At 39.0% G+C, this 25,964-nt stretch overlaps 1 protein-coding gene across 3 annotated transcripts in view; it reads left to right on the plus strand.

Annotated features, from left to right (window-relative positions):
* Positions 1-17,783, plus strand: part of RAB31 (RAB31, member RAS oncogene family) — a 132,562-nt gene extending 114,779 nt beyond the window's left edge. For all 3 annotated transcript variants that reach the window (XM_045005271.1, XM_045005272.1, XM_045005270.1), the window contains exons 6-7: positions 5,310-5,419; positions 13,612-17,783. In XM_045005271.1, the coding sequence (XP_044861206.1) occupies positions 5,310-5,419; positions 13,612-13,709 (208 nt within the window). In that variant the 3' untranslated portion in view covers positions 13,710-17,783. The remainder of the gene's footprint in view (positions 1-5,309; positions 5,420-13,611) is intronic.
* The last annotated feature ends 8,181 nt before the right edge of the window (positions 17,784-25,964 follow it).

A 25,964-nucleotide genomic window follows, 5' to 3' on the forward strand; every position in this document is an offset into this window, starting at 1 on the left:
TCTGAACTCCCTTTTTTGCTGCACTTCCACTGGTTTGACCAGAATTGTGGGATGTCAAATGTTGTTTCTGTGCATGCTGCAGGCTCTGGCACATTACATTGATTGATTTTTCATTCTGTTGTACTATAACTAATTCCAATGTATACTGCATGCATATCTCAAACGTGCCTGATTAACGCTGGAGTGCTAGAAATGCTGTGTTTTAATCAAATGAAGGCTTAATGCCAGATGCAGGATGATAGCTTTATTGCAGAAAGTACATTTGCAAGAACATAAGGGCTCTCACTATCCTCAAATAACAGACTTATGTCCTAGGTGTGAGGAGAAGGACTCTTCTTAGAGTCTGACTCCATTCGTCTGTAGAAGAGTCAAGATCACACTACTCATGGCATGTTACAAGGATGGATTTGCGTTTATATTTCTCAACTCATGTTTGGGTTTGCATGTACCCTCGTAGCCATGGGAAACATGTTTTGTTGTACGACAAGTAATCCTTTGTGGTGATCAATGCGTTTTTTGTCATTTTAGGGATGAGTTGTGTTGGATGTGTTTTCTTCCAAAATGTGAGACCAAGGTCCATGATTGTTTAGGTTATTTTCCTCTTAGAATCCCAAGGACTCTCCCACTGCCCATCATGTTTCACATTTATTCCTCTGCCCCTTAAAGTCATTACACGGGCCCTGATTCAGCAAAGCCCCAGAGCATGTGATCAAGTGCTTTGTTGAATGACATTTGTGAGAACCACAGCCCTGTAAACAGGCTTTCAGTGTCACTCTAGAGACCAGAGGAGTTATTGCACAGAATTATGAGGCACTCCTTCTCCCCAGGGCCTCCTGAACAGTGCTCCCAGCTTCTCTTGGCCTGGGAGTGAAGGACACAGTTTATATATTGGCTTGGTCCCCTAATGATAGTTCACTGTGCTAAGACAGTGAGGCTGGCTGAGTCCCTTAAGATTAGATAGATGGCTTCCAACTTCTTGGTGTGAATAACAGAAAGCAGCAAGTCTCTCCATATGGGGAAAGAAATAAAGGGTTTTTTAAATGTAGCATACCAATGCAAAGTGAAGTTTGTGGTCCTTTCTGTTTGGCCCCTTCGACTAATTTAAATGTGTTGCTTTAATATTCTCAATAGTACTTTTGCTTGATTAATTAAAGAATCCCAAGTTTGGTGATTCACTTACAAAGCGCAATCAGATAGTGCAGATGGAGCGATCTAATATGGTAACTCCTCACTTAAAGTTGTCCCGGTTAACGTTGTTTTGTTGCTGATCAATTAGAGAACATGCTCGTTTAAAGTTGCGCAATGCTCCCTTCTAATGTTGTTTGGCAGCCGCCTGCTTTGTCCACTGCTTGCAGAAAGAGCAGCCCGTTGGAGCCAGCTGGTTGGGGCTTGGAACCAGAGTGGACCAGCAGCTCCCCATCAGCTCCCCTAAGTTCCCTGTGCAGTGGCAGCCACCCAGCAGGCTATCAGTTGCCGGCAATTCAGCTGTCCCTCCCCCCACTGCCATGTGCTGCTCCTGCCCTCTGCTTTGGAGCTGCTTCCGGGAGCCTCCTGCTTGCTGTGCGGGGGGTGCTAATGTCAGGGTGTCCCCCTCTCCCATTTCTGCCCCCCGCTTACCCTATCTCCATAGAGCATGGGGTGGGGGGACATGACAGGGCTTAGGACGGAGGGAGCTTGCTGGCAGCAGCTACTGTCTCAACTTGCTGATCTACTTAAAAAGGCAATGTACTTACAGTGGGTTTAGCGTACTTAAAGGGGCAATGTGCATCTCTCTCTCTCTCTCACACACACAGGGTGTGTTTCTCTGTCTCTGTCTGCCATGCTGTCTCACCTCCCTCCAGTTGTGCTGCCTTGTAGAGTGTGAGGCTACATTAACAGCAATGTATTAACCCTTGAGGGCTCATCGGAGTGCTAGTTCATCATTTAGCAGCAAAGAACTCCCTAGGAAATATCCCACCCTCTTCTACCCTCTAACTTCACCACCTCAACCAAGCTTCACAATCATCATTGCTGTGTACAGTATTAAATTGTTTGTTTAAAACTTATACTGTGTGTGTGTATATAATATAGTCTTGGCTGGTGAAAAATATTTCCCTGGAATCTAACTCTCCCATTTACATTAATTCTTATGGGGAAATTGGATTAGCTTAATATCATTTCGCTTAAAGTTGCATTTTTCAGGAACATAACTACAACATTAAGCGAGGCGTTACTGTATGTTAAAATACAACATATGATGTTTTAGTGATATGAATCAGCTTAGTGCCACACATATGTCAATGAGCTATTGAGTGCCAGTCCTCAGGAGGGAAGCTTCCATGGTGACGATTCTCCTTACACTTGTGCAATGCACATTTGTCTCACTAAAGGCAATGTAGTCTAATATTTGCACAAAATATCAAACTCTACCAATATTTTCTCCTGATGTTCACAAATATGGGAGAGGTTTCGAGAGTCTTTTCTTACAGGCAATGACTTTTTCTTCCCACTTTGCATGTTCCTGAACTATTTTGCTGGTGTTATAATAAAAGGACTTTTGAGGACAGGTAGACAGCAAGATATATTTTACACATGAAATTGTCACCATTCTACCAGAAATCTGATTGACTATGTAATTTATACAGTTGTGTGTATTCTTTGGTGTTTTAGTCTTAAGGTTTACTTCATTGGAAATGGCTTAAGGTGAAATATATGTATCAACTTATCACATTAATTTCACTGAATAGAAAATACAAATACTTCTGTACAAGGGGATATAAAAAATGTAATGTAACTAATGAGGGCACACACGAGCAACCTGCTATTTCTACATGATTTTTGGCAGCTCTGTTTATCCTTATGGAATTTTTACCAGTTACTTTGCCAGAAATGTTCTGCTAGACAGTCTCTAGAGTATCAGACATTGTTATGGCAAATGTGAATGGTGGCAAAAGAGGACAGGCTGAACCAAGTTCCACTTGTCTTGATCTGTCTCCATTGCCACAGGAGCTAATAAAGGGAGAAATGACTGGGGAAAAATAGAGGAACAGATTTGACTTCCACTAGCAAAGGGCTAATATAGTTTCCTCTGGTACTTCTAGCAATGACCATGTTACCCTCCTGTGGTGGTGGTTTGTTTTGTTTTGTTTCTTTTTTACAGACCTCTAATATATAGGTGCTAGCTGCCAACCTAGAATCAAGACATCCAGAAGACATGTGGTTATTCTTTGTATTATTATTACGTGGCCATCAACAGTTCTTGACACTTTGCTGAAATAAATTCCCTCCCTCTGGCTCCCAGGGAATATCATCTTTGAGAATGGAAATTTTTATCAAAATCTCTACAATTTTGTTATTGGCTTTAGAATTTAGAGTGAGTTTGTTTTTTAAAAATATTTTATATTGGAATTTCTACCCTCTGATTATGTCCAGGTTATTATCCATCAATCACAGAATCTCTGTTGAAAGAGCTCAGATCAGAATGTTATTTAAATAAATGAGCTACTTTGCCCACCAGTGACAAAACCACTGTTAAATTCTTGGCGCAATATAGAGACCAAAGGACATAATCTTCCCCTCTAAAAGCTGAGATACTTTCTGAAATTTTGGTTCTCTGGAGTACTCCAAATGCAGGGTCAGAAAATCCCAAGCTTTACATTCAGGCTCTTTATTTACGCTGTCCATACAAAACATTTTCTATTTAAATAAATATTTGTAAAAGCTTTAAACTGTATATGCTGAGGGTTTTTTAACTGCAAACAGTTTCGTCAACATCTTTCAAAACAGGTATTCCCTCTCCAGGGCTTCTAAATCCAAACCTTCTCAACTCCCTTCTAAGTCTCTGCTCGTCTCTTGGCTCTTTCTCTCACTGTTAATACCATTAGTTTATGTTTACTCACCTCTTGGCTTAGAATAAATTGCTTGAGAAACAAGCTCTCATATTTTGGTCAAAGTAAAGTCGTTCCAATACTGACACCCAATTTATTATTGTAGAAAGAAGCAACTGACAGACCTTATGTCAGTGTAGAATCAAGCGTAGTGGAGCATCCTCTCCTCCATGCTCTCTCCCCTTACACCATGACTGGGGGACCTGGCATAGGAGAAGGTAGAGCTGCATCCACCAGCTTTCCACAAGTGGAGAGTTCCCTACACAAGGGGAACCAGCTGTCACCAGCTGTTTTAAGGCCACTTTGCACCATTTATATGGCACAAACTAACCTTTGTGGACTGGAGAATCTGGCCCTAAGATTCTTGTTTCCAATGTGGTTTGGAGTCAGTGGCTTGCGTGTTTTTGTTGGAATCAGCCACAATCTCCTGCCACTTATAAACAGCTAAACATGTGATCCTTTCAATCCAACTTCATTTATAATAGCCAAAAACCATCCTGTTTGTGTGTTCACTTTGGACAGTCCTGTTTATGGGCTGAATCTCCAGAGCTGGATGCTCTTTTTCTAATGTTTTATGCATCGCTTCTCATGCATCTTTGTCAAGTGGGGGGAAGAAAAGGTTGATAGCAATGAAAGATCATTTATTTTCTGTGGGTGGGTGAGGTTTGGTGGTGTGCCATGTGCAGGAGGTCAGACTAGATGATCATGATGGTCCCTTCTGACCTTAAAGTCTATTAGTTTTCAAAACTTGGTCTTGGCACCAGACCCCAAAATCCTTATCAATGACCCAGATTGATATCTTGATATTTGAACGTGAACAACTAGATAGAAACCTCTACCACCACCAAAAGTATTCTTTATAGAATCAAAACGTCTTAAATAATTTCTATCTAGGCTGTGTTTAGGATTTTTTTTATGCTTTGTGAGAAGTTTTAAATTTCTGCAATCTATATGATTGTAATAGGCCGGCACTATTTGCCTGAAATACCCCCAGCCTTTTAGCTGTGTTTCGGTGGGAAAAGGTTAAGTTGATTATTCTGTGACAGGCAGCTGGCTCATAATCCCACCTGAATATAAGAAAAGTGGGGATAGCTCTTTGAGAGACAGAAATGTGGAAGGAAACAAAGGATTATGATTTTGAATCTACATCACCGCATATAAGGGAATCAAGCTCTTTGTTGTGAAATATTTTGCAAAAGATTTAATATGCTTTTATATCTTGGGTCTGCTCATACTAAATTACATGGCAAAATTCACATGGACTTCAGCGGAAGCAGGACTGAGACTTAAATATTTATCATTAGAGAAGCAAGGAATGTCAGCACCAGAAGATCCAAACTTGTTCAATTGAAACTAGGAACAATGCGACTTGAGATGTCTTTCAGAATATTTGTTTTTTTATAAATACACACTAATTTGTTTGCTTTCAAAAACTTTTTTTAGGGAGGTACCTATGAAGGATGCCAAAGAATATGCAGAATCTATAGGTGCAATTGTTGTTGAAACCAGTGCAAAGAATGCTATTAACATTGAGGAACTCTTTCAAGGCATCAGTAAGTACATTTACAAGTTTCTTGTGGATGTTATTTGGAGTCCTTTTGAAAATGATCATCCAGCTTAACTGGGATCACATCTTGCGACTCAAACTTACCCTGATGAGGCTTAAGTAGGTCTGAGATTAAAAGGATCAGGACCCAAAGATCTCTTATACAGTTTCAGGTCTTCTTTGACAAGTTGGAGTCCTTTGGGGAACAATAGGCCCTTATTTCCTAAGCATTATTAGTTAGTTATTCACAAAGATTAACATAAGGCAATTTATCCTCAGGCAGTCTATCACCAGTACTTAGCTATACGAATTAACATAAGACAATCGCCTGTTCCAATTTCAAAGAGAGATGAATACAGAGATATCCCAGGCTTACACTTCATTTAAATGCTAGGATGTTCTTTTGATCTTTGAATTATCAGAACAGCATAGACAGGGACTGTTGATTACATTGTTGACCACTGCCCATATATATGTAAATACACAAAAACACAAATGTTATCTCCTCACATGTCTTTAAGGGTTGAATTTGAGTCATTTATTTTGCAGGATGTTTAACCCTTTCTGGCCATGCGTCACAACTAACAGTAACTTTGACTAGACTAGAATAGGGCATAGCTTGGGTAGGTGCTATGTAAGCGTCTTCCACATAGGTCTTTCAGTGTATCTAAATCCTAACCTGTATCATACCTCCATGCATAAACTGCTGTAGGGTAGGTAACTGTTGATCTAATTGTCATTTTGTTGGGGTTTTTTATGTGGAGGCATATTCCTGGATGACTAGGATAAGTAGAAATAGTCACTTTTCATTGGGATCCAGCACAAGTTTTCTCCCCAGGATTGTTAAAGGGGAAGAAATCAACATTGCTAGAAAGGAAAGGGGAACACCCCATATTCATTTTTCATTCCAAGAATTCCAGTGTAATCAGCTCCTGAATAAAAACAGAATATAAAGCATATTCCACTCCACCTTGTCTCTCTCTATTGCCTTACGACCGCTTCCTTTTTTTCCTCACAAACTCAGTATATGATAAATAGATGTGTGAAATGTTTCTTTGCTCCTAGAAAATTACACCATCTGCTACACATTACCTGAGAAGCTATTGACCAATCATTTCACTTGAACAGGATGTATCTGAAAATGTTAATTGATTTTTTTTGCCTGTAATGCCTTTCAGAAGGTTACAGATCTTGTAATTCATCTGGTTTGGAGAACCAGTCCCTTAACCAGTTTAGTTTGCTTCATTGTCTATGTCCAATATAACCTATCAGTATGTATGAATGTACTAATACAAAAACTCACCCATGTTGCATAACTTAATCATTAATAATTAGTTTATCCCTTTGGTAGGTAATGCTACAATGGGTAGCAATGACAACCCGCTAATAATGGCTATATTTGACATGGAAAATCAGTTAAACTGAAATGAACATGCACTAGTTATCCAAGCATATGCATTAAATATCCTAGATAATCTTTTGGATGCATAGAAAGATTGTCTCAGTGGGCATACTTGTGACCTTACCACAACTCAGAAAAGAGACAGAAGAAAGTTTGTAGGTTTGTAGTATTTGAATGTGGAATCGATAGCGCATATATATGTGAACACAGCAAAAGATGGTACATTGCCATAAATAACATGCCAAAACTGTTGGATAAAACACATACTGTTATGGCCTACAGATCTCAAACCCAGCCTGCAGGGTTCATGGGAACAACTACCTCCAACCCCTCCACCTGGCAACCTGCTGATAAGGGCTTACCTGTGACCCATGAAGTCTAGCCCCAGTGTGAGGTTCTGCCCTTGATGTCCAATTGGTGGTGGTCCACAGTGGCTGATTGGCCCACTGGCCCTACTTAAGCCAGCAGCAGGAGCAGGAAGCTGTTTGAACAATTGGGCTCCACCCTGCTCCTGTGCCTTGATTTCCTGGCATCTGATTTGTGGTTCCTGGTGTCCAGTGTGGCTCCTGCCTCTGACTGTCTGGCATCCTGACCTAGCCTGACTCTGATACCTGACTTGTGGTTCTGATCTCCAGTTTGTCTTCTGCCTCTGATCTCTTGGTATCCTTACCTAGTCAACTCCTGTCTCATGACTGTGGGCCCTGGCTCTGACTTCTAGGTCTGGCTGCCCAGGACCTGGCCATGACACACATGTTTTATGACCCCTCTCTTTGCCCACTCCTTCCTCCCATAGTTGTCCTTATTGAAATTGTGTGTTTCAGCTAAATGGGGGAACACAATGAACCTATGCATGGGGTCCTTACTCCCGCCCATGGAGCTGGGCTTTGTACCTGGCTCTATTGCAGACTTGCTGTTTAAGGAGATGACTTTAGTCATTGTACCTGCTACCGCAGGGGTTCAACTTCTAAACTTCCCATTTGAGGTGGGCCAGAGCAGCAGTGCTCCAGTCCTAAAAGAAAAAGTGTCAGAAAGTATTGGAAGTGCAATCAGAAGCATTGCAATGCCATTAAAAAGTGCTGGAACAGCCTTCCAAAGCATTCTGGCCCCATTTGAGTCCTGCACAGCAGTCATGTAGCCGTAACCTGCAACAGCAGTGTCATATCTATTCTGCAGCCTTGCTGGGAGAATTCTGTCTGTCTCTGCACGTTTTCAGTGCACAGTCCGGGGGAAATCACTCACCGAAAAGCATTATTAAACAGAACAAACCATTCAAACCATAGTGTTTCTGTAAAAGCGGTACAAGGGAGGTGAGCCATAAAAACTCCCACAAAAAAACATGCACACATATATGTCAACTAAACCAGCTATGTACAAAGACACAAAACTAGAGTAGAGGCCACACAAATCAGGAGTGAGGAATGCTCAATAACTTAATAAAAACCCAAACCCTATGAATTTCCAAAAATACAGTAGGAGCAGGAAACACAATAGACCACAATGGAAGAACCAGAACAGGTGTGAACAAAAAAATATTTAGTATTTTGTTCTGTGTAAAAGAACTGTAACAGTTTATTATCCAAGGCTGTGATGAAAATCCATAATTCTAGGGCCTATGTTTAACACATGGGTTGTCTGAAGTAATAGCTGTTGTTCTCATGTCTTTGCAAGGATGTAAACCTTTTTTCCTTAAATTGAACTGTAAGGACCTTTCAGCCTTTCACAGACAGTCTTGCACAGTCCCGTGTTACAATCTATAATCTTATTGTAATATGAGTATTACAAATACCCAGGAATTTATACTTGAAGCTAATTACTGGGCTTATTTTGCAAGAGCAGAACCGTAGATAATTCTCTGGACAGCCTCATTCTTAAATTTCTGTGGTTTAGTATTTTTTAAAACTTACATGTATTATTATTTAGATAACACTGGTGCTGATACTGTAATACTGTTTACAACTGAGTATCAGATTCAAAAAAGAACTTTATTAGGTCTACAGAGCATCTTAGGGAACTGATTTGACTCATGCAGCTGCTCCCTCCAAAGGGGACCCTTTCTCTGTGCCCCAGGCCCTTTTGCTGTCCCTCAGTCTTTGTTCTCTCCCTCTTGCTCCCTGTCCTATACAGTAGAACCTCAGAGTTAGGAACTGGCCAGGCAACCACACAGCTCATTTGGAACTGGAAGTATGCAATCATAGCAGGCAGCAGCAGAGACAAAAAAAGACCTTAATAAATAAATAAATAATAAGCACACACAATACTGTACTGTGTTAAATGTAAACTACTACAAAAATAAAGGGAAAGCAGCATTTTTCTTCTGCATAGTAAAGTTTCAAAGCTGTGTTAAGTCAATGTTCTGATGTAAACTTTTGAAAAAACAACCATAACATTTTGTTCAGAGTTACAAACATTTCAGAGTTATGAACAGCCTCCATTCCCGAAGTGTTCGTAACTCTGAGGTTCTACTGTGTTTCTTTCCTTTCTACGCCATTTCACTTTCCCTCCTCCCAGCCCCTAATTCCCCCAACTGTTGCTTCTTGCACCCTCACATTGACAGCCTCTGAACTTAGGCTCCCAGAATGCTGGCTCTTCACCCTGTTAGTCTGTAGTTCAGGAGTAGAAGTCAGAATGCTATCAAAGTAGGCCCCGGATTGTCATTCTGGGCAGTCCCAGCCCAATTCAAGCACACTTGAGAGCGGAATACAGTTGATTTGATGGTCCCTCTTTGCCAAACTGAGGAGTTACACATCAGAGGCTTGACTATGTCAACATTCCTGCTCCTGAACTATCTTTGTTTGCCTCAGTTTTTCATGCACCAAGCCGTGCCCACTTGAGGATCTCAAGACTCGCATCAGTGTCTGGAAGTGCATGTTTATAAAACAGCCTGAGTGTATAAAATAAAAAATGAAATAAAACTGTTTGTGTGAAGGCTTTTTTTATCTGTACTTCTCCACATATAAAAAATCCTCTAAACACTAGCAAAGATAAACCAAAGATTCCAGTAATTAAAATGACATAACCTATTTAAAGTGGAGCACTTAGAAATGGCAGTGATGTGAACTACAGAAAACCTAAGGTTGATTGGATCACTCTAGCAGAAGCACACAAAAGTTCCAGATTTCTCCAGTTCCAACTCAGTGTGTTCTTGGACAAATGCATTTATATTTCTTCTTCTCTGTGACCTGTACGTTTCATCTGGACTCCTAAACCATTATATCTATTTGCTCCAGCCAACTGGTTACATCATGGTAATATGTTTCCTTCTCTACGAAACCTGGAGAGGAGACCATATCTGTGGTCTGGACTAATATTTCTGTTTAAGGAACAGAACAGTTCCATCTCTTCTGATTGTGAACAGAAATTACCAAGAAGGGCAGTCCTGGTTTGATGGTAATTCATCATTTTAAAAAACTGTTTCAGTGAATATATTTGTCCATGAGACTAGTGACTAGCTTGATAGTCCAGAACATAGCTCTCTTAACATTATCTACAGAACATCTATAGCATAGGTGGTATCAATTTAGGCTTCCCAACACATGTAATGTGCTTCACCCCTTTTCTGGAGGGGCAACCTAAACAGATGAGAGAATAATTTATTCTGTAAACCAATTCAGTTCTTGATTGCTCTGCTGATCCTGCTTAGTGTATGCCAACTAGATCCAATTGGGGTTTTGTGATATGGACACTATGCCTATTAAGAAATGAACGGAGACCACCAAAAATCTTTCATATAGTTAAAACTTGTCACCACTGACTTGGATTTGACGTTAAGGCTCATCTTTCCCCTACTAATCATCTGGATTGTTTTGGTAGCTCTGTAAAACATTCTTTATGTGTTACTGCCTCTGCGGAGATCACCAATTAAAGAGTTCTGAAATAGACAATGCTGTGAGCCCAAATATCTTATTTTCTCTCTAAAGTCAGCCAAACAGATTTCAAACTCTAATCATAGTCTCCAGCTCGTCTATGGAGAGACGTTTTCTCAGATGAACACTGTTGCTCCATACCCTGAATACTAGAAGAGACTGACCTCAGTTTATTGCTCACATTGTGAGATAGAATCAATCTCATTATATTGAATTTTACACTAGTGTAACTCAATTGACTTCAGCGTTGTTACTCATGATAACTCAATCAGATTCTAGGAGTCCCTTGAGCAGAGACAAGTTTCTTGATAAGATTAAAAATATTTAGTTCAACAGTATCATCTTGATTTAACAAAACCTTGGCAATAAGGATGATGAGAGAACTTGCATACCAAAAAAAAATCAAAACCACAAGACTGAAAAGGAGTTTGAAACTTTGTTGCCTTTTATTGAATTAACAGAACAACAACAACAACATACATTCTTCTTAAAGTTACTCTACTGATTGCACTTTAATTTATGACAGCACCAATCGCAGCATGTGTAGAGAATTTCTTTTTTGTATTACAGGCGAGTCTCATCTTATGCGCATTTAACATGCGTGAATTCAGCTTTGCGCGGTCGGCAAAAACAAACAACAAAAAGAGAGAAAAATAATTTAAATAGTGTTCTTGTAGTGCGGGAGATTCCGCCTGCCATTACACTCAATGTAATTTTGACTATACGCGTTTTTTGCTTTACACGCTGACAGCGGAACGTAACCCCAGTGTAAGATCAGACTCGCCTGTATTTCCAATTGTTATTGTATTTTATATTGGTATGAAAAACCAATAATAAAATAAAGGCAATTCACAGCTTGGAGTACTGTGTCCTATTCTGAACCGGACAAAGTAATTGCTGACTTTGGTGAAGCCCCTGCAACATTCTCCTCCAATGGCTTCTTATTGATTGTGATAGTTCAGAATACTCACAGTTTTAAACTCACTAGTACTGTGAAGCTCGGGCTGAAAAATAGTTAGAACTAACATAATAAAACGTTTACAGTGGATTTCTGAACAGTCTCTAAACAAACTTTCACATCTACACTCTCCTTCAAATTTCTTGTTCAAAGATACAAACATTGAGAAAACATTTGCTTAATGGTATATTATGGAAATTAAGTTTACACATTCCAACATTCTTAACTGTATTAGGCTCCCAGAAAAACTGGCAGGACTCCAGGGTCAACTGGAACCAAGTTCAAATACTTTAGAAATGTCATGAACTCAGTGCAGTAGTTTTTCTCCATGTTTCCAAAAGGTCATCATCATCACCCTCTCGGGAAGCCTTTTTCAAATATTAAGTTCTTCTTTTTATAACACCTGGAATCCAATCCTCAGTGCCACCTTACAGTGACCAAACTCATTCATGTAACATCCTTACCTGCTACCGTGAGAGCCAGCAGTTTCTTACTTTCCCTAATTCTAGACCCTACTTTTCACACGAGTCACTCCTGATATGCCTGCATTGAATGACCAGGCTTGTTAGTTGCAACATATTTAATGGGCATATTCTGTGTCACCCATGTGTAGCTGGTCGATGAAACAGAAGTCATAGCAGAATTGAAGAGGCATACAGGGAGAGACTTAAAGCAGCAGGCCCTTGCCTTGCATTAGAACCCCAGTTAGGGCTGAAACTTTTGTTGTTGTTGTTGTTAAATTCAAATAAATTTAAATAAGAATCAGGAGCTTATTAGACAAGCAAACCCATCTGCTGGGGAGCTGAAGGGACCAAGAAACAGAGGGAGGGATGCAGTTAGAAGAATGGTTTTGTTTCACCTTTCCATTTATGGTTCATGTTTGCTTGTTTACAATGCTTTTGTGATTTGGAGAGCTCTGGGGTACAATAAATGTATGCACTGAAAACAGATGATTTAAACTCTTGCTAAACTAGGACCATTTGTGTTCAAGTGGGAGAGATAACAGAACCTGTGCCTTTTAATAGTCTTACAAGTTATTAATAAAATCTCTTTCCTCATTGAAGTAAATGTATAACAATTTCAGTGTTACAAACGCTTGCCTCTGTATAAATGCATGATACGCCCACACCTTGACTACTGTGTGCAGATATGGTCGTCCCATCTCAAAAAAGATATATTGGACTTGGAAAAGGTTCAGAAAAGGGCAACAAAAATGATTAGGGGTATGGAATGGCTGCAGTTGAGGAGAGATTTAAAAGACTTTTCAGCTTGGAAAAGATATGACTAAGGGGGGATATGATAGAGGTCTATAAAATCATGACGGGTGTGAAGAAAGTAAATAAGGAAGTGTTATTTACTCTCTCATAACACAAGAACTAGGGGCCACCAAGTGAAATTAATAGACAGCAGGTTTAAAACAAACAAAAGGAAGTATTTTTTCACACAACCCACAGTCAATCTGTGGAATTCCTTTCCAGAGAAGACCAAGACTATAACAGGGTTGAAAAAAGAACTAGATAAATTCATGGAAGATAGGACCATCAATGGCCATTAGCTAGGATGGGCAGGGATGGTGTCCCTAGCCTCTGTTTGCCAGAAGCTGGGAATGGGCAACGGAATGGATCCCTTGATGATTACCTGTTCTGTTCATTCCCTTTGGGGCATCTGGCATTGGCCACTGTCAGAAGACAGGATACTGGGCTAGATGGACCTTTGGTCTGACCCAGTATAGCTGTTCTTATGATCTAAATGTCACCAATTGACAATCAGTATATATTTAAAAAAATGGGACAAACCCTTTTACTTACCAAGATATAAACTAGAGAAACAAAGTACAAGCTACATGGAAAACAGTTGTTTCACATTCATATCTGACTTACATAGTTTTAGTGCAAACTAAGTAATTCTTTACTAATATATCTGTATGTTTTGCTACAGCAGAATATTGAATTCAGTATTTTCTTCATATATTTCAGGTCGACAAATTCCACCCTTGGACTCTCATGAAAATGGCAACAATGGAGCAATCAAACTTGGAAAGCAGACTACACAGACCACTAGACGGTGCTGCTGACCCAAAATGGCCTGTTTTGATTTACTTGAAAAAAAAATAAAATAAAATGCCATTTGCTTATTCATTGAGCAAAAGGGCTTCACAACCTCAGTGGAAGGCACCTTGCCTTGAAAGCAATAATTTCAATACTGTGTGCCAATAAAAATGCAAGGATCATAAGCAGAAAGGATTTTGCAAAACCTAGATGAAAAATCCTCCCTAGAGTCCTGCCAAAATTCTTAAGTCAAATTACTCCAATTCTCTGTTTAAACCAATGACTGTTAATTTTTTTTAAATAAAATGGCTTTTTACATAGAAACTTTAGATTTGCTGTAAAGTCTCTCCTCTTACATGAGAGTGGACTCAATGTGTTTTAAATTAATCTTAAGCAATATAGTGCATACAATTTAAAACCTGAACTTTGGGCTGCATACTTCTCTGCCTTTGCTTTTAGCCAGGTTCCTTTTCTGTGACTTTTCTAGAGCTGTAGTTTTGTCAGACGATTTGATCAACCATCATCAAGAAATGGATTGAAGTCGGGAACTAGAAAAATGGATCCAACATGAGAGAGAGAGAGCCCAGTTTTTACAAGTTGTGAATCAGGACAGAATTTGGCCCAGCATGTGATGGATAGCCTGGTGAAATGTCGACTGAGAGACATACTTTCCTCTATCTGCATGTACCTGAAGGATGAAATTTCCACGGAGGAAGAGGAATTGTTTAGGGTGGTTGTAAGCAGATGGAGCTCCCATTCTGATCCAGAAAGAGTCTATACCCGACCCACTACATTTAGTCAAAATGTACTCACTTTCCAGGACTTAAGTCTTATTAATAACAAATTGCAACAAAATGCAAACACCAACCTAAGCCTATCTGTTGCTATGATTTCCTGCAGATACTTCACTGCCCTAGGCCACCATGTCCTCTGCCCAAAGAAACATCCCACCTCCCTAATTTCCAAGATGGAGTCACACCTGCCACAATGAGTCAGCAGAAATCCATTCTTGTCTCCCTCCAGGGTTCTGTCAATGGATGAATCCTGCCACCTGCTGCTAAAATGGTATAAGGGAGTACGGTATAGTCTGAGGTCATGGGCATGAAATTAAGAAAAGAAATTATGTAGATTTTTCTAAAGGTGCAGTGTGTTCAATTGTGGAATTGTCTCCTCAGATGGTTTGGAAGTGGTATGGAACACTCATTGCTTGAGACATTTAAAACTAGATTGAACAAAGCATGAAAAAACACAGTGCAGAGAAAAATCCAGTGTTTGGAATTATGGACTAGGTGACCTAAAACTGTTGGTATGTTCCATCTGTAATGTTTTGGTTCTGTGATTGATAGAGTAGGTACATTATTTTTTTCTCTTCTCCACTAAATTTAATGATGAGCAGAGTAAGAAATTTAAATTATGAAATCAAAAGCTAAATTCATCCTACAACATGATACATTTTTGCTTGTTAGAAACATTTGACCTTTTAGCACATTTGTTATACAACAGTGGAGGAGTTATTTGAAAAGTAAACACAAGAGAAAAATTATTTCCAACTAAGGAGAGAGAATATATATCATTCACCAGCAGGATGTAGCTGGACCTACATACTTATAACGAAAAACAGATTCTTACTGTTTTGTTGTGAGTCGATGCAGTGGCAGAGATAGTCTGGGGGAGAGTGGGTGACTGCTACCCCAAAGTAGCTTTTAGGTGTATGTGTGCCACCTTTTAAAGCCAACGGGAATAATTGAAAGTAGCACCACTAGTGACTCCCTAGCTCCATCACTGCTTAAAGCTTGGCTCTGCTACTGAGTTAATGTGGTAGTAGGACAGTCTTGAATATTTAGGGTTTGATCCAAACCTGATTGAAGTCAATGGGAATCTTTCCATTGACTTCAGTGGGACTTGGATCAAGCCCTTAGTCATTGTAGTGCTAACTTATTTACTGGGCTAAAGAAATACTGAACTGATCAACAACACAAATTAATATTACTTAAGGGACTAATGTTCATCATGCTACAGGCAGCTCTGCTTACTAAGCATAAAAAGGCAGAGGCTACAGCTAGCTACGTGTTAGGGAAAGATGGCAAGACTATTTACAAGTGTTGGTTTTTTAATACAATGTTTATTGGTTTTGTGCTATATTAGTCATGCATAAAACTAATTTTTAACTTGTTTTCATAAACCTAAATGTAGCCAACTTCATTTTCACATGACATCTCAAACCCATTAAAATCTGTTCGAGATGGCTGTAAACTTCAGGTAATTCTGCAGTTGCCTTGTAATCTCATATTTAAATAAGAACTGGCAAACGATGCCAATCTGTGTGATATAGATTTTGTATTAAAGTGCGTAACCAGCTTTCACAGCTAGCATTGAGTTATATGTGGATCAGAAACAGATCTGAGTCTTCTTATGTTAAATAGTTTGAAATTAGAAATTGTAGAGACAACTTTCTGGTTGAAACAGACTTGCAAAATTCTAGTATTTCCAAAGGAGGTTTACATTAGATATTTTTACATTTCAGGGGGCCAAATCTTGAAGTCCTTATTCTGTTTTTATTCCGTCACAACTCTTAAGTCAATAAAAGTTTTGAATGAATACTGTTTCAGAATTTGGGCTGTGGTCAGTTTCCATTTGAAGACAGAGATGAGAGAATAACAGGTCACTGCAGTATACAGTGTGCCTATGGTTTTTTGGATGCAAGAGTAGCCTCCAACTATTATTCCTCACAGCCAGTGTTTTTTTAGTCTTGACATGTTGCTTTATTCTGTATTTTGGAATGAGGTTATGGCTTGGTTTAGGAGCGTATGTGTTTGATAAATCATGATGTTAGCTTTTTGTGGTTGCCCTTTTTGTTTGTGAAATGTTGCCATTCTTTGTAAATATTTGGAAAAATTACAGAGTACCAAAAAATAACTCAGAACAATAAGTCTCAATACCAATTATAATTCTTACCAACTGTTGTTTAAAAAACTGGCTGGTTTAAAAACAAAAAAAAGCTACTATAGTAAGATCTGAATCTATCACTAATCTGCTCTAATAATAATGCAGCACTTCTGTGTGAGCCAGCTAGACTGGACTTGTCAAGAGACTGGCTTCAGCAGGATAGCCAGTAGCTGGGCTAAAGCATAAGCTGCAATTTGAATATGTTATATGGAATTTTTGTATGCACCATAGCTCAAGACTGTGACCATCCAGTTGCAGGTGGCATGTTTTCTGGGATGTCATGAATTAGTTACTTTAGAAAAATTGTATTAAGGAATAGTTTCCATATATACTGTGTGTATGTGTAGATATATAAATATAGTTTTATATTTTGTTATAGTGACACATAGTACTTTTTTCACTGCTATATCTGGTTCACATATACGGCATATTGTATTCTGTAAGTATGTATTATTTCATTAGTGATCATTTCACCTTTCTGAATTTAAGGTTGAAGATAGAAGGTAGCAATAAGAGGGAGATATATGTAGGTACATTGTTGACTTGCCATTTTAAAGCATTAAATGGCATATTACTGAATATAAATTTGCCATGCAGGACAAGGAAATCTGGAGAACCAATTATGATCCATTAACTGGCACCAGTAGATGCAAAAGTCACACCCTCAAAAACGAGATTAATTAGGTGATTATTTTTATTTGTGGTACAACAGGTCAGTTTGAAGTGCTGCATCGTAACATAGGTCTGCATTATTTAATAATAAAAACTACCTATCATTATTTCCCCATTTTATGTTGCTCTCCAGTGTACATGGTAATATGACTAGATAGCTTGTACATGAAAGCACTCTGATTCGTAATCAGACCTTGATTATATATGTTACTATCCTACCCTTAATTATTTAAACCAGATCCAGTGACCAAATGTCAGTGTAAAGTTGTGTGCTAAGTACTATCACTCTGTTTGTTTATGTAAGGGCTTTGACAGGGCTGGACCCACTCGCTACATGTATGGGATGCTGCAATCTGTTAATACTTTATCTTCTGTTTACACATTCATTGTATAATATCTAATAAGATTTTTGCCTAAAAAGTAGTTCTGTTTTTATTTAACCTTCAGTGATTAATACTAATAAATATTTTAAATACTTCTGATTTTGAAACATCTCTGGGTTCAATAGAACAAAAAAAAAAAAGTCACAGATCTCCAGAACAACATGATAAAGCGCTCACGTCTCTTTGTGGCATTTGTGCAGAGAGCTATCACAAAGTCCATGCACTGCTTAACTCTCCCGTCCTGTTCTTTACCAGGACTTTGGAGTGACAGAAGTGACACTGCACACCCCTACAGTCAAACCATCCATCCATCAATACATAAATATATCATAGATTTTACATAAGGTTCGTTGCATTCTAGACAGGATGTTTTAGCTAATTCTAGTTAGGCAGTTTGGATGCATATACCAATAGTACTTTAGATTATTACAGTCCTGTATTCTAGGACTTTGATGATCTGGGATCCTACACTTGTTTGTGAAGTTTACTAACTTTAAAAAAACCCATATTTCCATTTGAACACTACAGATTTTATCCCCTATGTGTTTGAAGCAAATTGTTAACATTTCGTACTTCAGAAGTAATACATTTCTATCTCCTTTTGCAAGGAGTGTCTTTCTGTTATAGCTATGACCTCGTAAGAGATCAGAACAATAAGTCTGATGATACTCTGTGTTTACTTCAGACCTCCACCCCCTCATTCCTATCCCTTAAAGTGTTGAGACTACCACCAGGTTGTGAAATGTGCATACCCCTGAAAGGCAAACCTTAAGCTCAGCATCAGGCATTGTTTTCTCCTTGGCTATGTTTGTTTTCTCCTTAACTATGTAATCTTCTTAAAAGCATTAAAACATTAGTGGAAGGGTAAAATGGCTAAAAGTAGTTGTATAAATGCCTCTAATAATTAATGCAGGTGAGTTCTTAAGGACTCAGTTTTAATAATAGATACATTTGCACATAGCAGTGTTCTTGATCATTACTAAGATCTGCTTTTGTTTAGGTAAATTATTAAACTTCTGGACCAGTGATGACTTGATTCCTTATTTGGACGTTGTCTTTCACTACAAAAATTAAATTCTTTACTGGAAACCATGTTATTAGTGGGCAGGCAACAAAGGGCGTGAGAGTCAAAAAGGATATACAGTTGTCAATATACTAGTTTTCTTATGCTGAAAAGCTGAATTCTAATGTTCTCTCCATATTAAGTATTTTTCATATTGCAAAAGTGTTCATATTTCTACTTTCTTGATTCTGCAAATCTACCACACAGTTTGGCTCAGTACATTGGCTCTGTACCTTTCCAAACTGTGCCTGGTCAGTACTGTGTGTTTCAGCCAGTACTCGGAATCACTCATTTTATGAACACTAATACATTATAACAACAGTGATAGGGCATGGGTGTATTTTTGTTCTTTGGTAATAAAGAGTAATTATTAAGGATTAACCATAACCAACTGACAAGATTTTAAACACAGCAGCCCTAGTCTTCCTTTAATGCTAAATTGTGTTTAACATCATGTTTATTAACACATGGTCCAAGTGTAGACCAGTAGGGTAAGATGCTGGAGGGACTTGTGGAAGCTCCTTGGTCAATTACTGCTGCCAAGTTAAAAAGAGGGTTGAGGTGATCTGGCAGCCTTTGATGGATTTTCCTTCTCTGAATATTGCTAACATGCCTCTGGCCAGGGATTACTTTTCTCCCTGAGGCTCATAAAGGTGATTTAGAGAAGGATGTTTTTCTTTTGAAAAGTACCAGACTAGTTTTCTCAGCGAGGATACACCAGCTGCCCTAAAAGGTCTGTGCCCCACCACTCATTTCCAACAACACATGCCAAACACTGTGCTATACTATTAGTATACTCTGTTGTATATTATAGGGAAAAAATATGTTTCCAGTGAAGTGCACTTAGTTGTAAGATTATTTGCCTAGTGGTATTGTCCCCTTGGTTATGGTAAAATTATTTGTTTAAATGGGAAAATAAATTAGTAGACTCCCCACTTCCACACTCTTCTTATTCTTCTTCTCTTCAGGTACAGCACTCCTGGCACACAGGATTTATTACATACTAAGAGGGGGACATTTTTGTGGGAGCTCCTTGATTCCCTCCCATTTGTGGGAGTTTGTGGCAGACTTTATTGGCAGAGCTAAGTTACAACTTTGATGCCTAAATGTTCAGGGTTGGGGAAAATGGGCATATTCTGCTTGGCCAAGCAACCTGATTTTTTGGTTTAGGATTGGAATCGCATAACGTTTTGTTTTTAGCAATTTTTGTCTCTGAAAATTAATGAATGAATGAGTTTTTGTCAAAATTCCTGGTTTGGTGTTTTTAAATATGGTGAAATTTAGGTTGAAACAACTTGTACAATTAAAAGTCTACACTTGTGATCTTCAAAGTGTAAGTATTTTGCTGACAAACACACATTGGGTATCTGAGTGAAAGAGCAATGATTGCAACATGGGTGACACGGTGCATTTCGAAATCCTTTCCCAGTCTGCTAGCTCTGTAGAAATCAAGTCATCAGCAAGCCTAGAATTATTTCTGAATATCACAAATGTAATCCCTGCCAACATTCATCATTAATTTACAATGTAAATATGTACCACAAAAAACGTTAAATGAATGCTAAGGATCTGCTGTAAAACCCAAGAAAGACATACATTCCACAGTAAAGGCTTAATTTCTATTTGCAAAGAATATCTAGCACATGTGCAATATGTTCCTGGCAACATTCCTTTTAGAGACTCTATCAGCCTCCTAGGTTTTGCTGCTGCAGTGATTGTTCCGAGAAGGCATTTCCTCTCTGAAGGCGGAAATGTGGATGTTATGTGGGCATCTAAACCAACACATCTTCCTGTGTTGGAGTCTTTGAAACTTAAAACATACTAAGTCTATCTGCGGCAAAAATTCCTCAGTAGTGTATGAGACATTTCATAAAGGAAGATGACATGGTTTTTGACCATTTTGAATATAAAAAGGAATTTTAAGGTTTCCCAGTAAGGTGGATAAGTGAACTCAAAATGATCCAGTTTTGTTTGAGTCCAGAAACAGGGCTCCCAGCAGACACATTAGTTTCCTAACATCAGCAGGACATAACCGGCTGAAGTGTTTTTTATTAATAATGCTTGAGAAATGTTTTGTTATTTTGTTTCAATGGCATTTCAAAATGCCAAAGTTTTGATTTTTTTTGGTGGAATTCCTGAAGAGAGAATGCTCTGCATGGAAGCAGGACAAAATTGGAAGAGTCACTTGCTAAAAGAAAACCCTTGCACTTGCAAAGTGTTGACCTTCCGAAGAAGAAAGAAATGGTGATGCTGTAGAAAGCTTCCTGTGCTGTGTGTGGCAGTCCCTTGGAGCAGGGGATGTGGAGGGAATGCAGGGGTGTTGTGCAAAATGTAAAATTTGGGGCAAAAAAAGAGAAGGAAATTCAAAGTTGAAATGATAAAAAAAAAAATGGATACAAACCTGACAGATATGTGCCAGATGGATTTGCACTGACTGATTTGAAACCACAGCATGTAGTGTATTCTGAAGTGTGGGCTACTGAGGGTATAAAGGCTTAAAAGTAATGAAATGGCCATCACTGAAAAATAAACTCGAGGATTTTTATTTTTTTTTTATTTTTTTTTTTTTAGGAGCTATCAGGTACTTTGCAAAATCAAAAAGACTTGAGTCTATCAGTGTCAGCATCTATTTAAAGCACAGATCACTGAAAAGTGCATGCCATTGCAGAAAATTGCATCCTTCCCTGTGCGATAGGCATGGTTTAAAAATATTATAGGGCCTGAAGCAGCTACCAGATTGGAAACAGAACCTTTGTCAACTGACATTATTTCACATCATGTCAGAGATACGGATGAGGATATCTGAGGGCCAATGGCTTTCAAAACTCAGCAAAAGTGACTACTGTACTTAGCAAATCAGCTTGATGAGTCAGCTAATGTCATTGGTGCTTCATGGGATCTAGAGTTAGTGTGGTCTGTTTCTGATAGCTCTGTTGGAAATGACTTACTTTTGTGTAAAGCCTTGCCAGAGCACACAAGAGGAAATACTTATTTAGGCCATTTCAGGAAGCAAAGATTTCCAAATTCAACCTGCATTACACTGGAGATCTTCTCACCTCCTACATGGTACTGTGAGGCATAATTAAATCCTGGCCGTAAAAGTGCTAAGTAAGTGAAAAGCATTATTTACGCAAAAGTGGCTTTTTTGATTTCACAAACATTCACATAATAGAAAATGTGCTATATGAAAATTTGTCACTTTTTTTTTTAATTCTCCCAAATTTTGCCATTTATGGAACTTTTAGAACATTTAAAACAGGCACATTTTTATCAAAATGTTTATTACCGTGACTATTTTGCCCAGAAACTGATCCAGTTACTAGTAAGTCTAAGGGGCCAGATCCAGAGGTGTTCAGAGCAGTGCTAGGATACCTGGAGGTATGGCACAACTCCCTTGGCCCTGATTCTCAACTATGTCCAAGGCAGGGCCAGCCCTAGAACCAACTGGCCCCCCAGGAGAATAGAATCTTTGATGCCCCCCCCCTCCATTTGATAAATGTTTGAATACCTTCTTTTTTATTGCATTTGTAGCCCATTTCATGACTTTGATGCACAATTTGCATGCATGATTTATCCCTGTCAAATAAGACTATAAATTTGCACACTAGGATCTGTAAATCTGTATTTATTCATGCCATATATAAGCAAATAACAAAACATTATTTCCGCTAAGCTTACAGAAACTTACTAACATCAAGAAATTGAACTGTGCACCAACATTGGGTGGACCAGTATTAAATAGTGCTTTCTATACTGGGCTCCTGAAGGCTTCTTTGGGGGCATCTTTTATTTTCTATGGGGGGGAAACAGACAGAAGGTAAGAACAGCCATACTGGGTCATACCAAAGGTCCATCCAGCCCTGTACCGTGTCTACCAACAGTGACCAATGCCAGGTGTCCCAGAGGGAGTGAACCTAACAGGTAATGATCAAGTGATCTCTCTCCTGCCGTCCATCACCACCCGCTGACAAACAGAGGCTAGGGACACCATTCCTTACCCATCCTTGCTAATAGCCATTAACGGACTTAACCTCCATGAATTTATCTAGTTCTCTTTTAAACCCTGTTATAGTCCTAGCCTTCACAACCTCTTCAGGCAAGGAGTTCCACAGGTTGACTCTGCGCTGTGTGAAGAACTTCCTCTTATTTGTTTTAAACCTGTTGCCCATTAATTTCATTTGGTGGCTTCTAGTTCTGATATTATGGGAACAAGTAAATAACTTTTCCTTATTCACTTTCTCCACACCATTCATGATTTTATATACCTCTATCATATCCACCCTTAGTCTCCTCTTTTCCAAGCTGAAAAGCCCTAGCCTCTTTAATCTCCACATATGGGACCTGTTCCAAACCCCTAATCATTTTAGTTGCCCTTCTCTGAACCTTTTCTAATGCCAATATATCTTTTTTGAGATTAGGAGACCACATCCGTACACAGTATTCGAGAGGTGGGTGTAACATGGATTTATATATGGGCAACAAGATATTCTCCGTCTTATTCTCTCTCTCTTTTTTAATGATTCCTAACATCCTGTTTGCTTTTTTGACTGCCGCTGCATACTGTGTGGACATCTTCAGAGAACTATCCATGATGACTCCAAGATCTCTTTCCTGATTAGTTGTAGCTACATTAGCCCCCATCATATTGTATGTATAATTGGGGTTATTTTTTCCAATGTGCATTACTTTACATTTATCCACATTAAATTTCATTTGCCATTTTGTTGCCCAATCACTTAGTTTTATGAGATCTTTTTTAAGTTCTTCATAGTCTACTTTGGTCTTAACTATCTTGAATAGTTTAGTATCATCTGCAAACTTTGCCACCTCACTGTTTACCCCTTTCTCCAGATCATTTATGAATAAGTTGAATAGGATTGGTCCTAGGACTGACCCTTGCGGAACACCACTAGTTACCCCTCTCCATTCTGAAAATTTACCATTTATTCCTACCCTTTGTTCCCTGTCTTTTAATCTCAATCCAGTTCTCAATCCATGAAAGGATCTTCCCTCTTATCCCATGACAACTTAATTTACATAAGAGCCTTTGGTTAGGGACCTTGTCAAAGGCTTTCTGGAAATCTAAGTACACTATGTCCACTGGATCCCCCTTGTCCACATGTTTATTGACCCCTTCAAAGAACTCTAATAGATTAGTAAAACATGATTTCCCTTTACAGAAACCATGTTGACTTTTGCCCAACAATTTATGTTCTTCTATGTGTCTGACAATTTTATTCTTTATTATTGTTTCAACTAATTTGCCTGGTACTGATGTTAAACTTACTGGTCTGTAATTGCTGGGATCACAGTATTAGGGAGCTCAAAAGTCTATGTTCCACAGTCTTAGAAAGTCATCAAACATTATGTGGTAAGCATGGCAAAAGAAGTAACAGTATTTCTTTTATATTGTTGCGTAGATAGGGGTTTGATAGATATCTCTGGCATATCATTAAATATGTCCTTTGTTAGTCGCTACTTACACTCTTCAAGTTGTAAAACACAAGTACACTTTCACAATTGTACACTAAAACAAGATTCACGATATCATAGCTGGACTATCATTTCAATTCAGTTCGTTCTGATATCTCACTGACTGACTGGTCACGTCCTGCCCCTTATATACCTGCAAGGGTGTGGCTGACACTGCACTCTCGGAAGTTAGAGGAAAAGGTAGATCTCAGAAAGTCTGGAAGGTTCCTCAAGATTCTACAATGGTCCAAAACATTCTAGAAGGTCAGTAAAAAATGAATCCAGATACGGAATACCTGAAACATTTTACTTCAAACATTCTATTCTCCCTTTTGTTGCTAACAACAAGAACAGCACCCCAAGCCCTGCATGCCCCAAGCTTGACATGCCAGGTGGTTGCCTGGGTCACCTGCCCCTAAATCTGGCCCTTCTCCAAGCTGTGGAGAGTAGCAGCAGCAGCAAGCCAGTTCTGGCTCCTTCATCCTTATCAGCCCAGCAGAGACTGGCTTACGATACCAGTGAAGGATCAGGCATAGTGGAGTTACTCTGGCATACCCGTTCCTTCTTATGCCTCTGCAAGGGGAATACATCTGCTAGCTGAGCCACAAAGTAGCCATAGTAGACAGGACAATTTGGCCTATTAGGTTTTCCTTTCCTCCTTCCTTTTATGCTGGTTAATTAAGCCTCCCTCTAATGTAGACTTTTACAGGCAAAATTCTGATCTACAAGACTGCCTGTTTATTTTTATATAATTTCCTTCTTGATCTCTGTGCCTCCTGATTTCAGTTAAGAAATTGGAATCAAGAATAAAAAGAACAAGAAGTACTTGTAGCACTTTAGAGACTACCATATTTATTTGAGCATAAGCTTTTGTGGGCTAAAACCCACTTTACCTGATGCATGTAGTGGAAGATACAGTAGGAAAATATATATACACAGAGAACATGAAAAAATGGATGTTGCCATACCAACTGTAACTATGGTAATTAATTAAGGTGAGCTATTAGGTGTTTATCACTACAAAAGTTTTTTTTTCTTCTGCTGATAATAGCTCACCTTAATTAATTACCCTCGTTACAGTTTGTATGGCAACATCCATTTTTTCATGTTCTCTGTGTATATATATATTGTCCTACTGTATCTTCCACTACATGCATCAGGTGAAGTGGGTTTTAGCCCACAAAAGCTTATGCTCAAATAAATATGGTAGTCTCTAAAGTGCCACAAGTACTCCTCGTTCTTTTTGCTGATACAGACTAACATGGCTACCACTCTGAAACCTGGAATCAAGAATGTGACCGTATATCTTCTATCCCACATAGCTCTGTCCCCATGGCCTGATGAAGAGAGGGAATGTTTGATTCAACAGTGGGTGTAAATGGCAACCACTGCTCATTGGATTTAGTGGGCAGGTGCTGGGCAGAACTGGTGACCAATGATATGCAGAAGGTCAGGCTAGATGATCTGGTGATCCCTTCTGGTCTTAAACTCTATGACTCTAACCAGGGTAGCTGTATCCCCATGTGTATCCACTTGGGAGAGTGAGAGTACTTGAACTGCCATACTCCAATGCTTCTGTCAGAGAAGGGCAGTTTTAGCTGGTGGTCAGGATCCACTAGGGACTTGCTGGTGGAAGTTGCACAGGGCTGTGTTGAACTGGCACATCCCATCCCCAATCCCTTCAGACAGCACTGGCCACTTTTGGGGCTGTACTGGCAGGCCCTGTAAGTAGGGTGGGTTTCATG

The sequence above is a fragment of the Mauremys mutica genome, chromosome 2 (genome assembly GCF_020497125.1).
Source record: "Mauremys mutica isolate MM-2020 ecotype Southern chromosome 2, ASM2049712v1, whole genome shotgun sequence".
Taxonomy (NCBI): Eukaryota; Metazoa; Chordata; order Testudines; family Geoemydidae; genus Mauremys; species Mauremys mutica.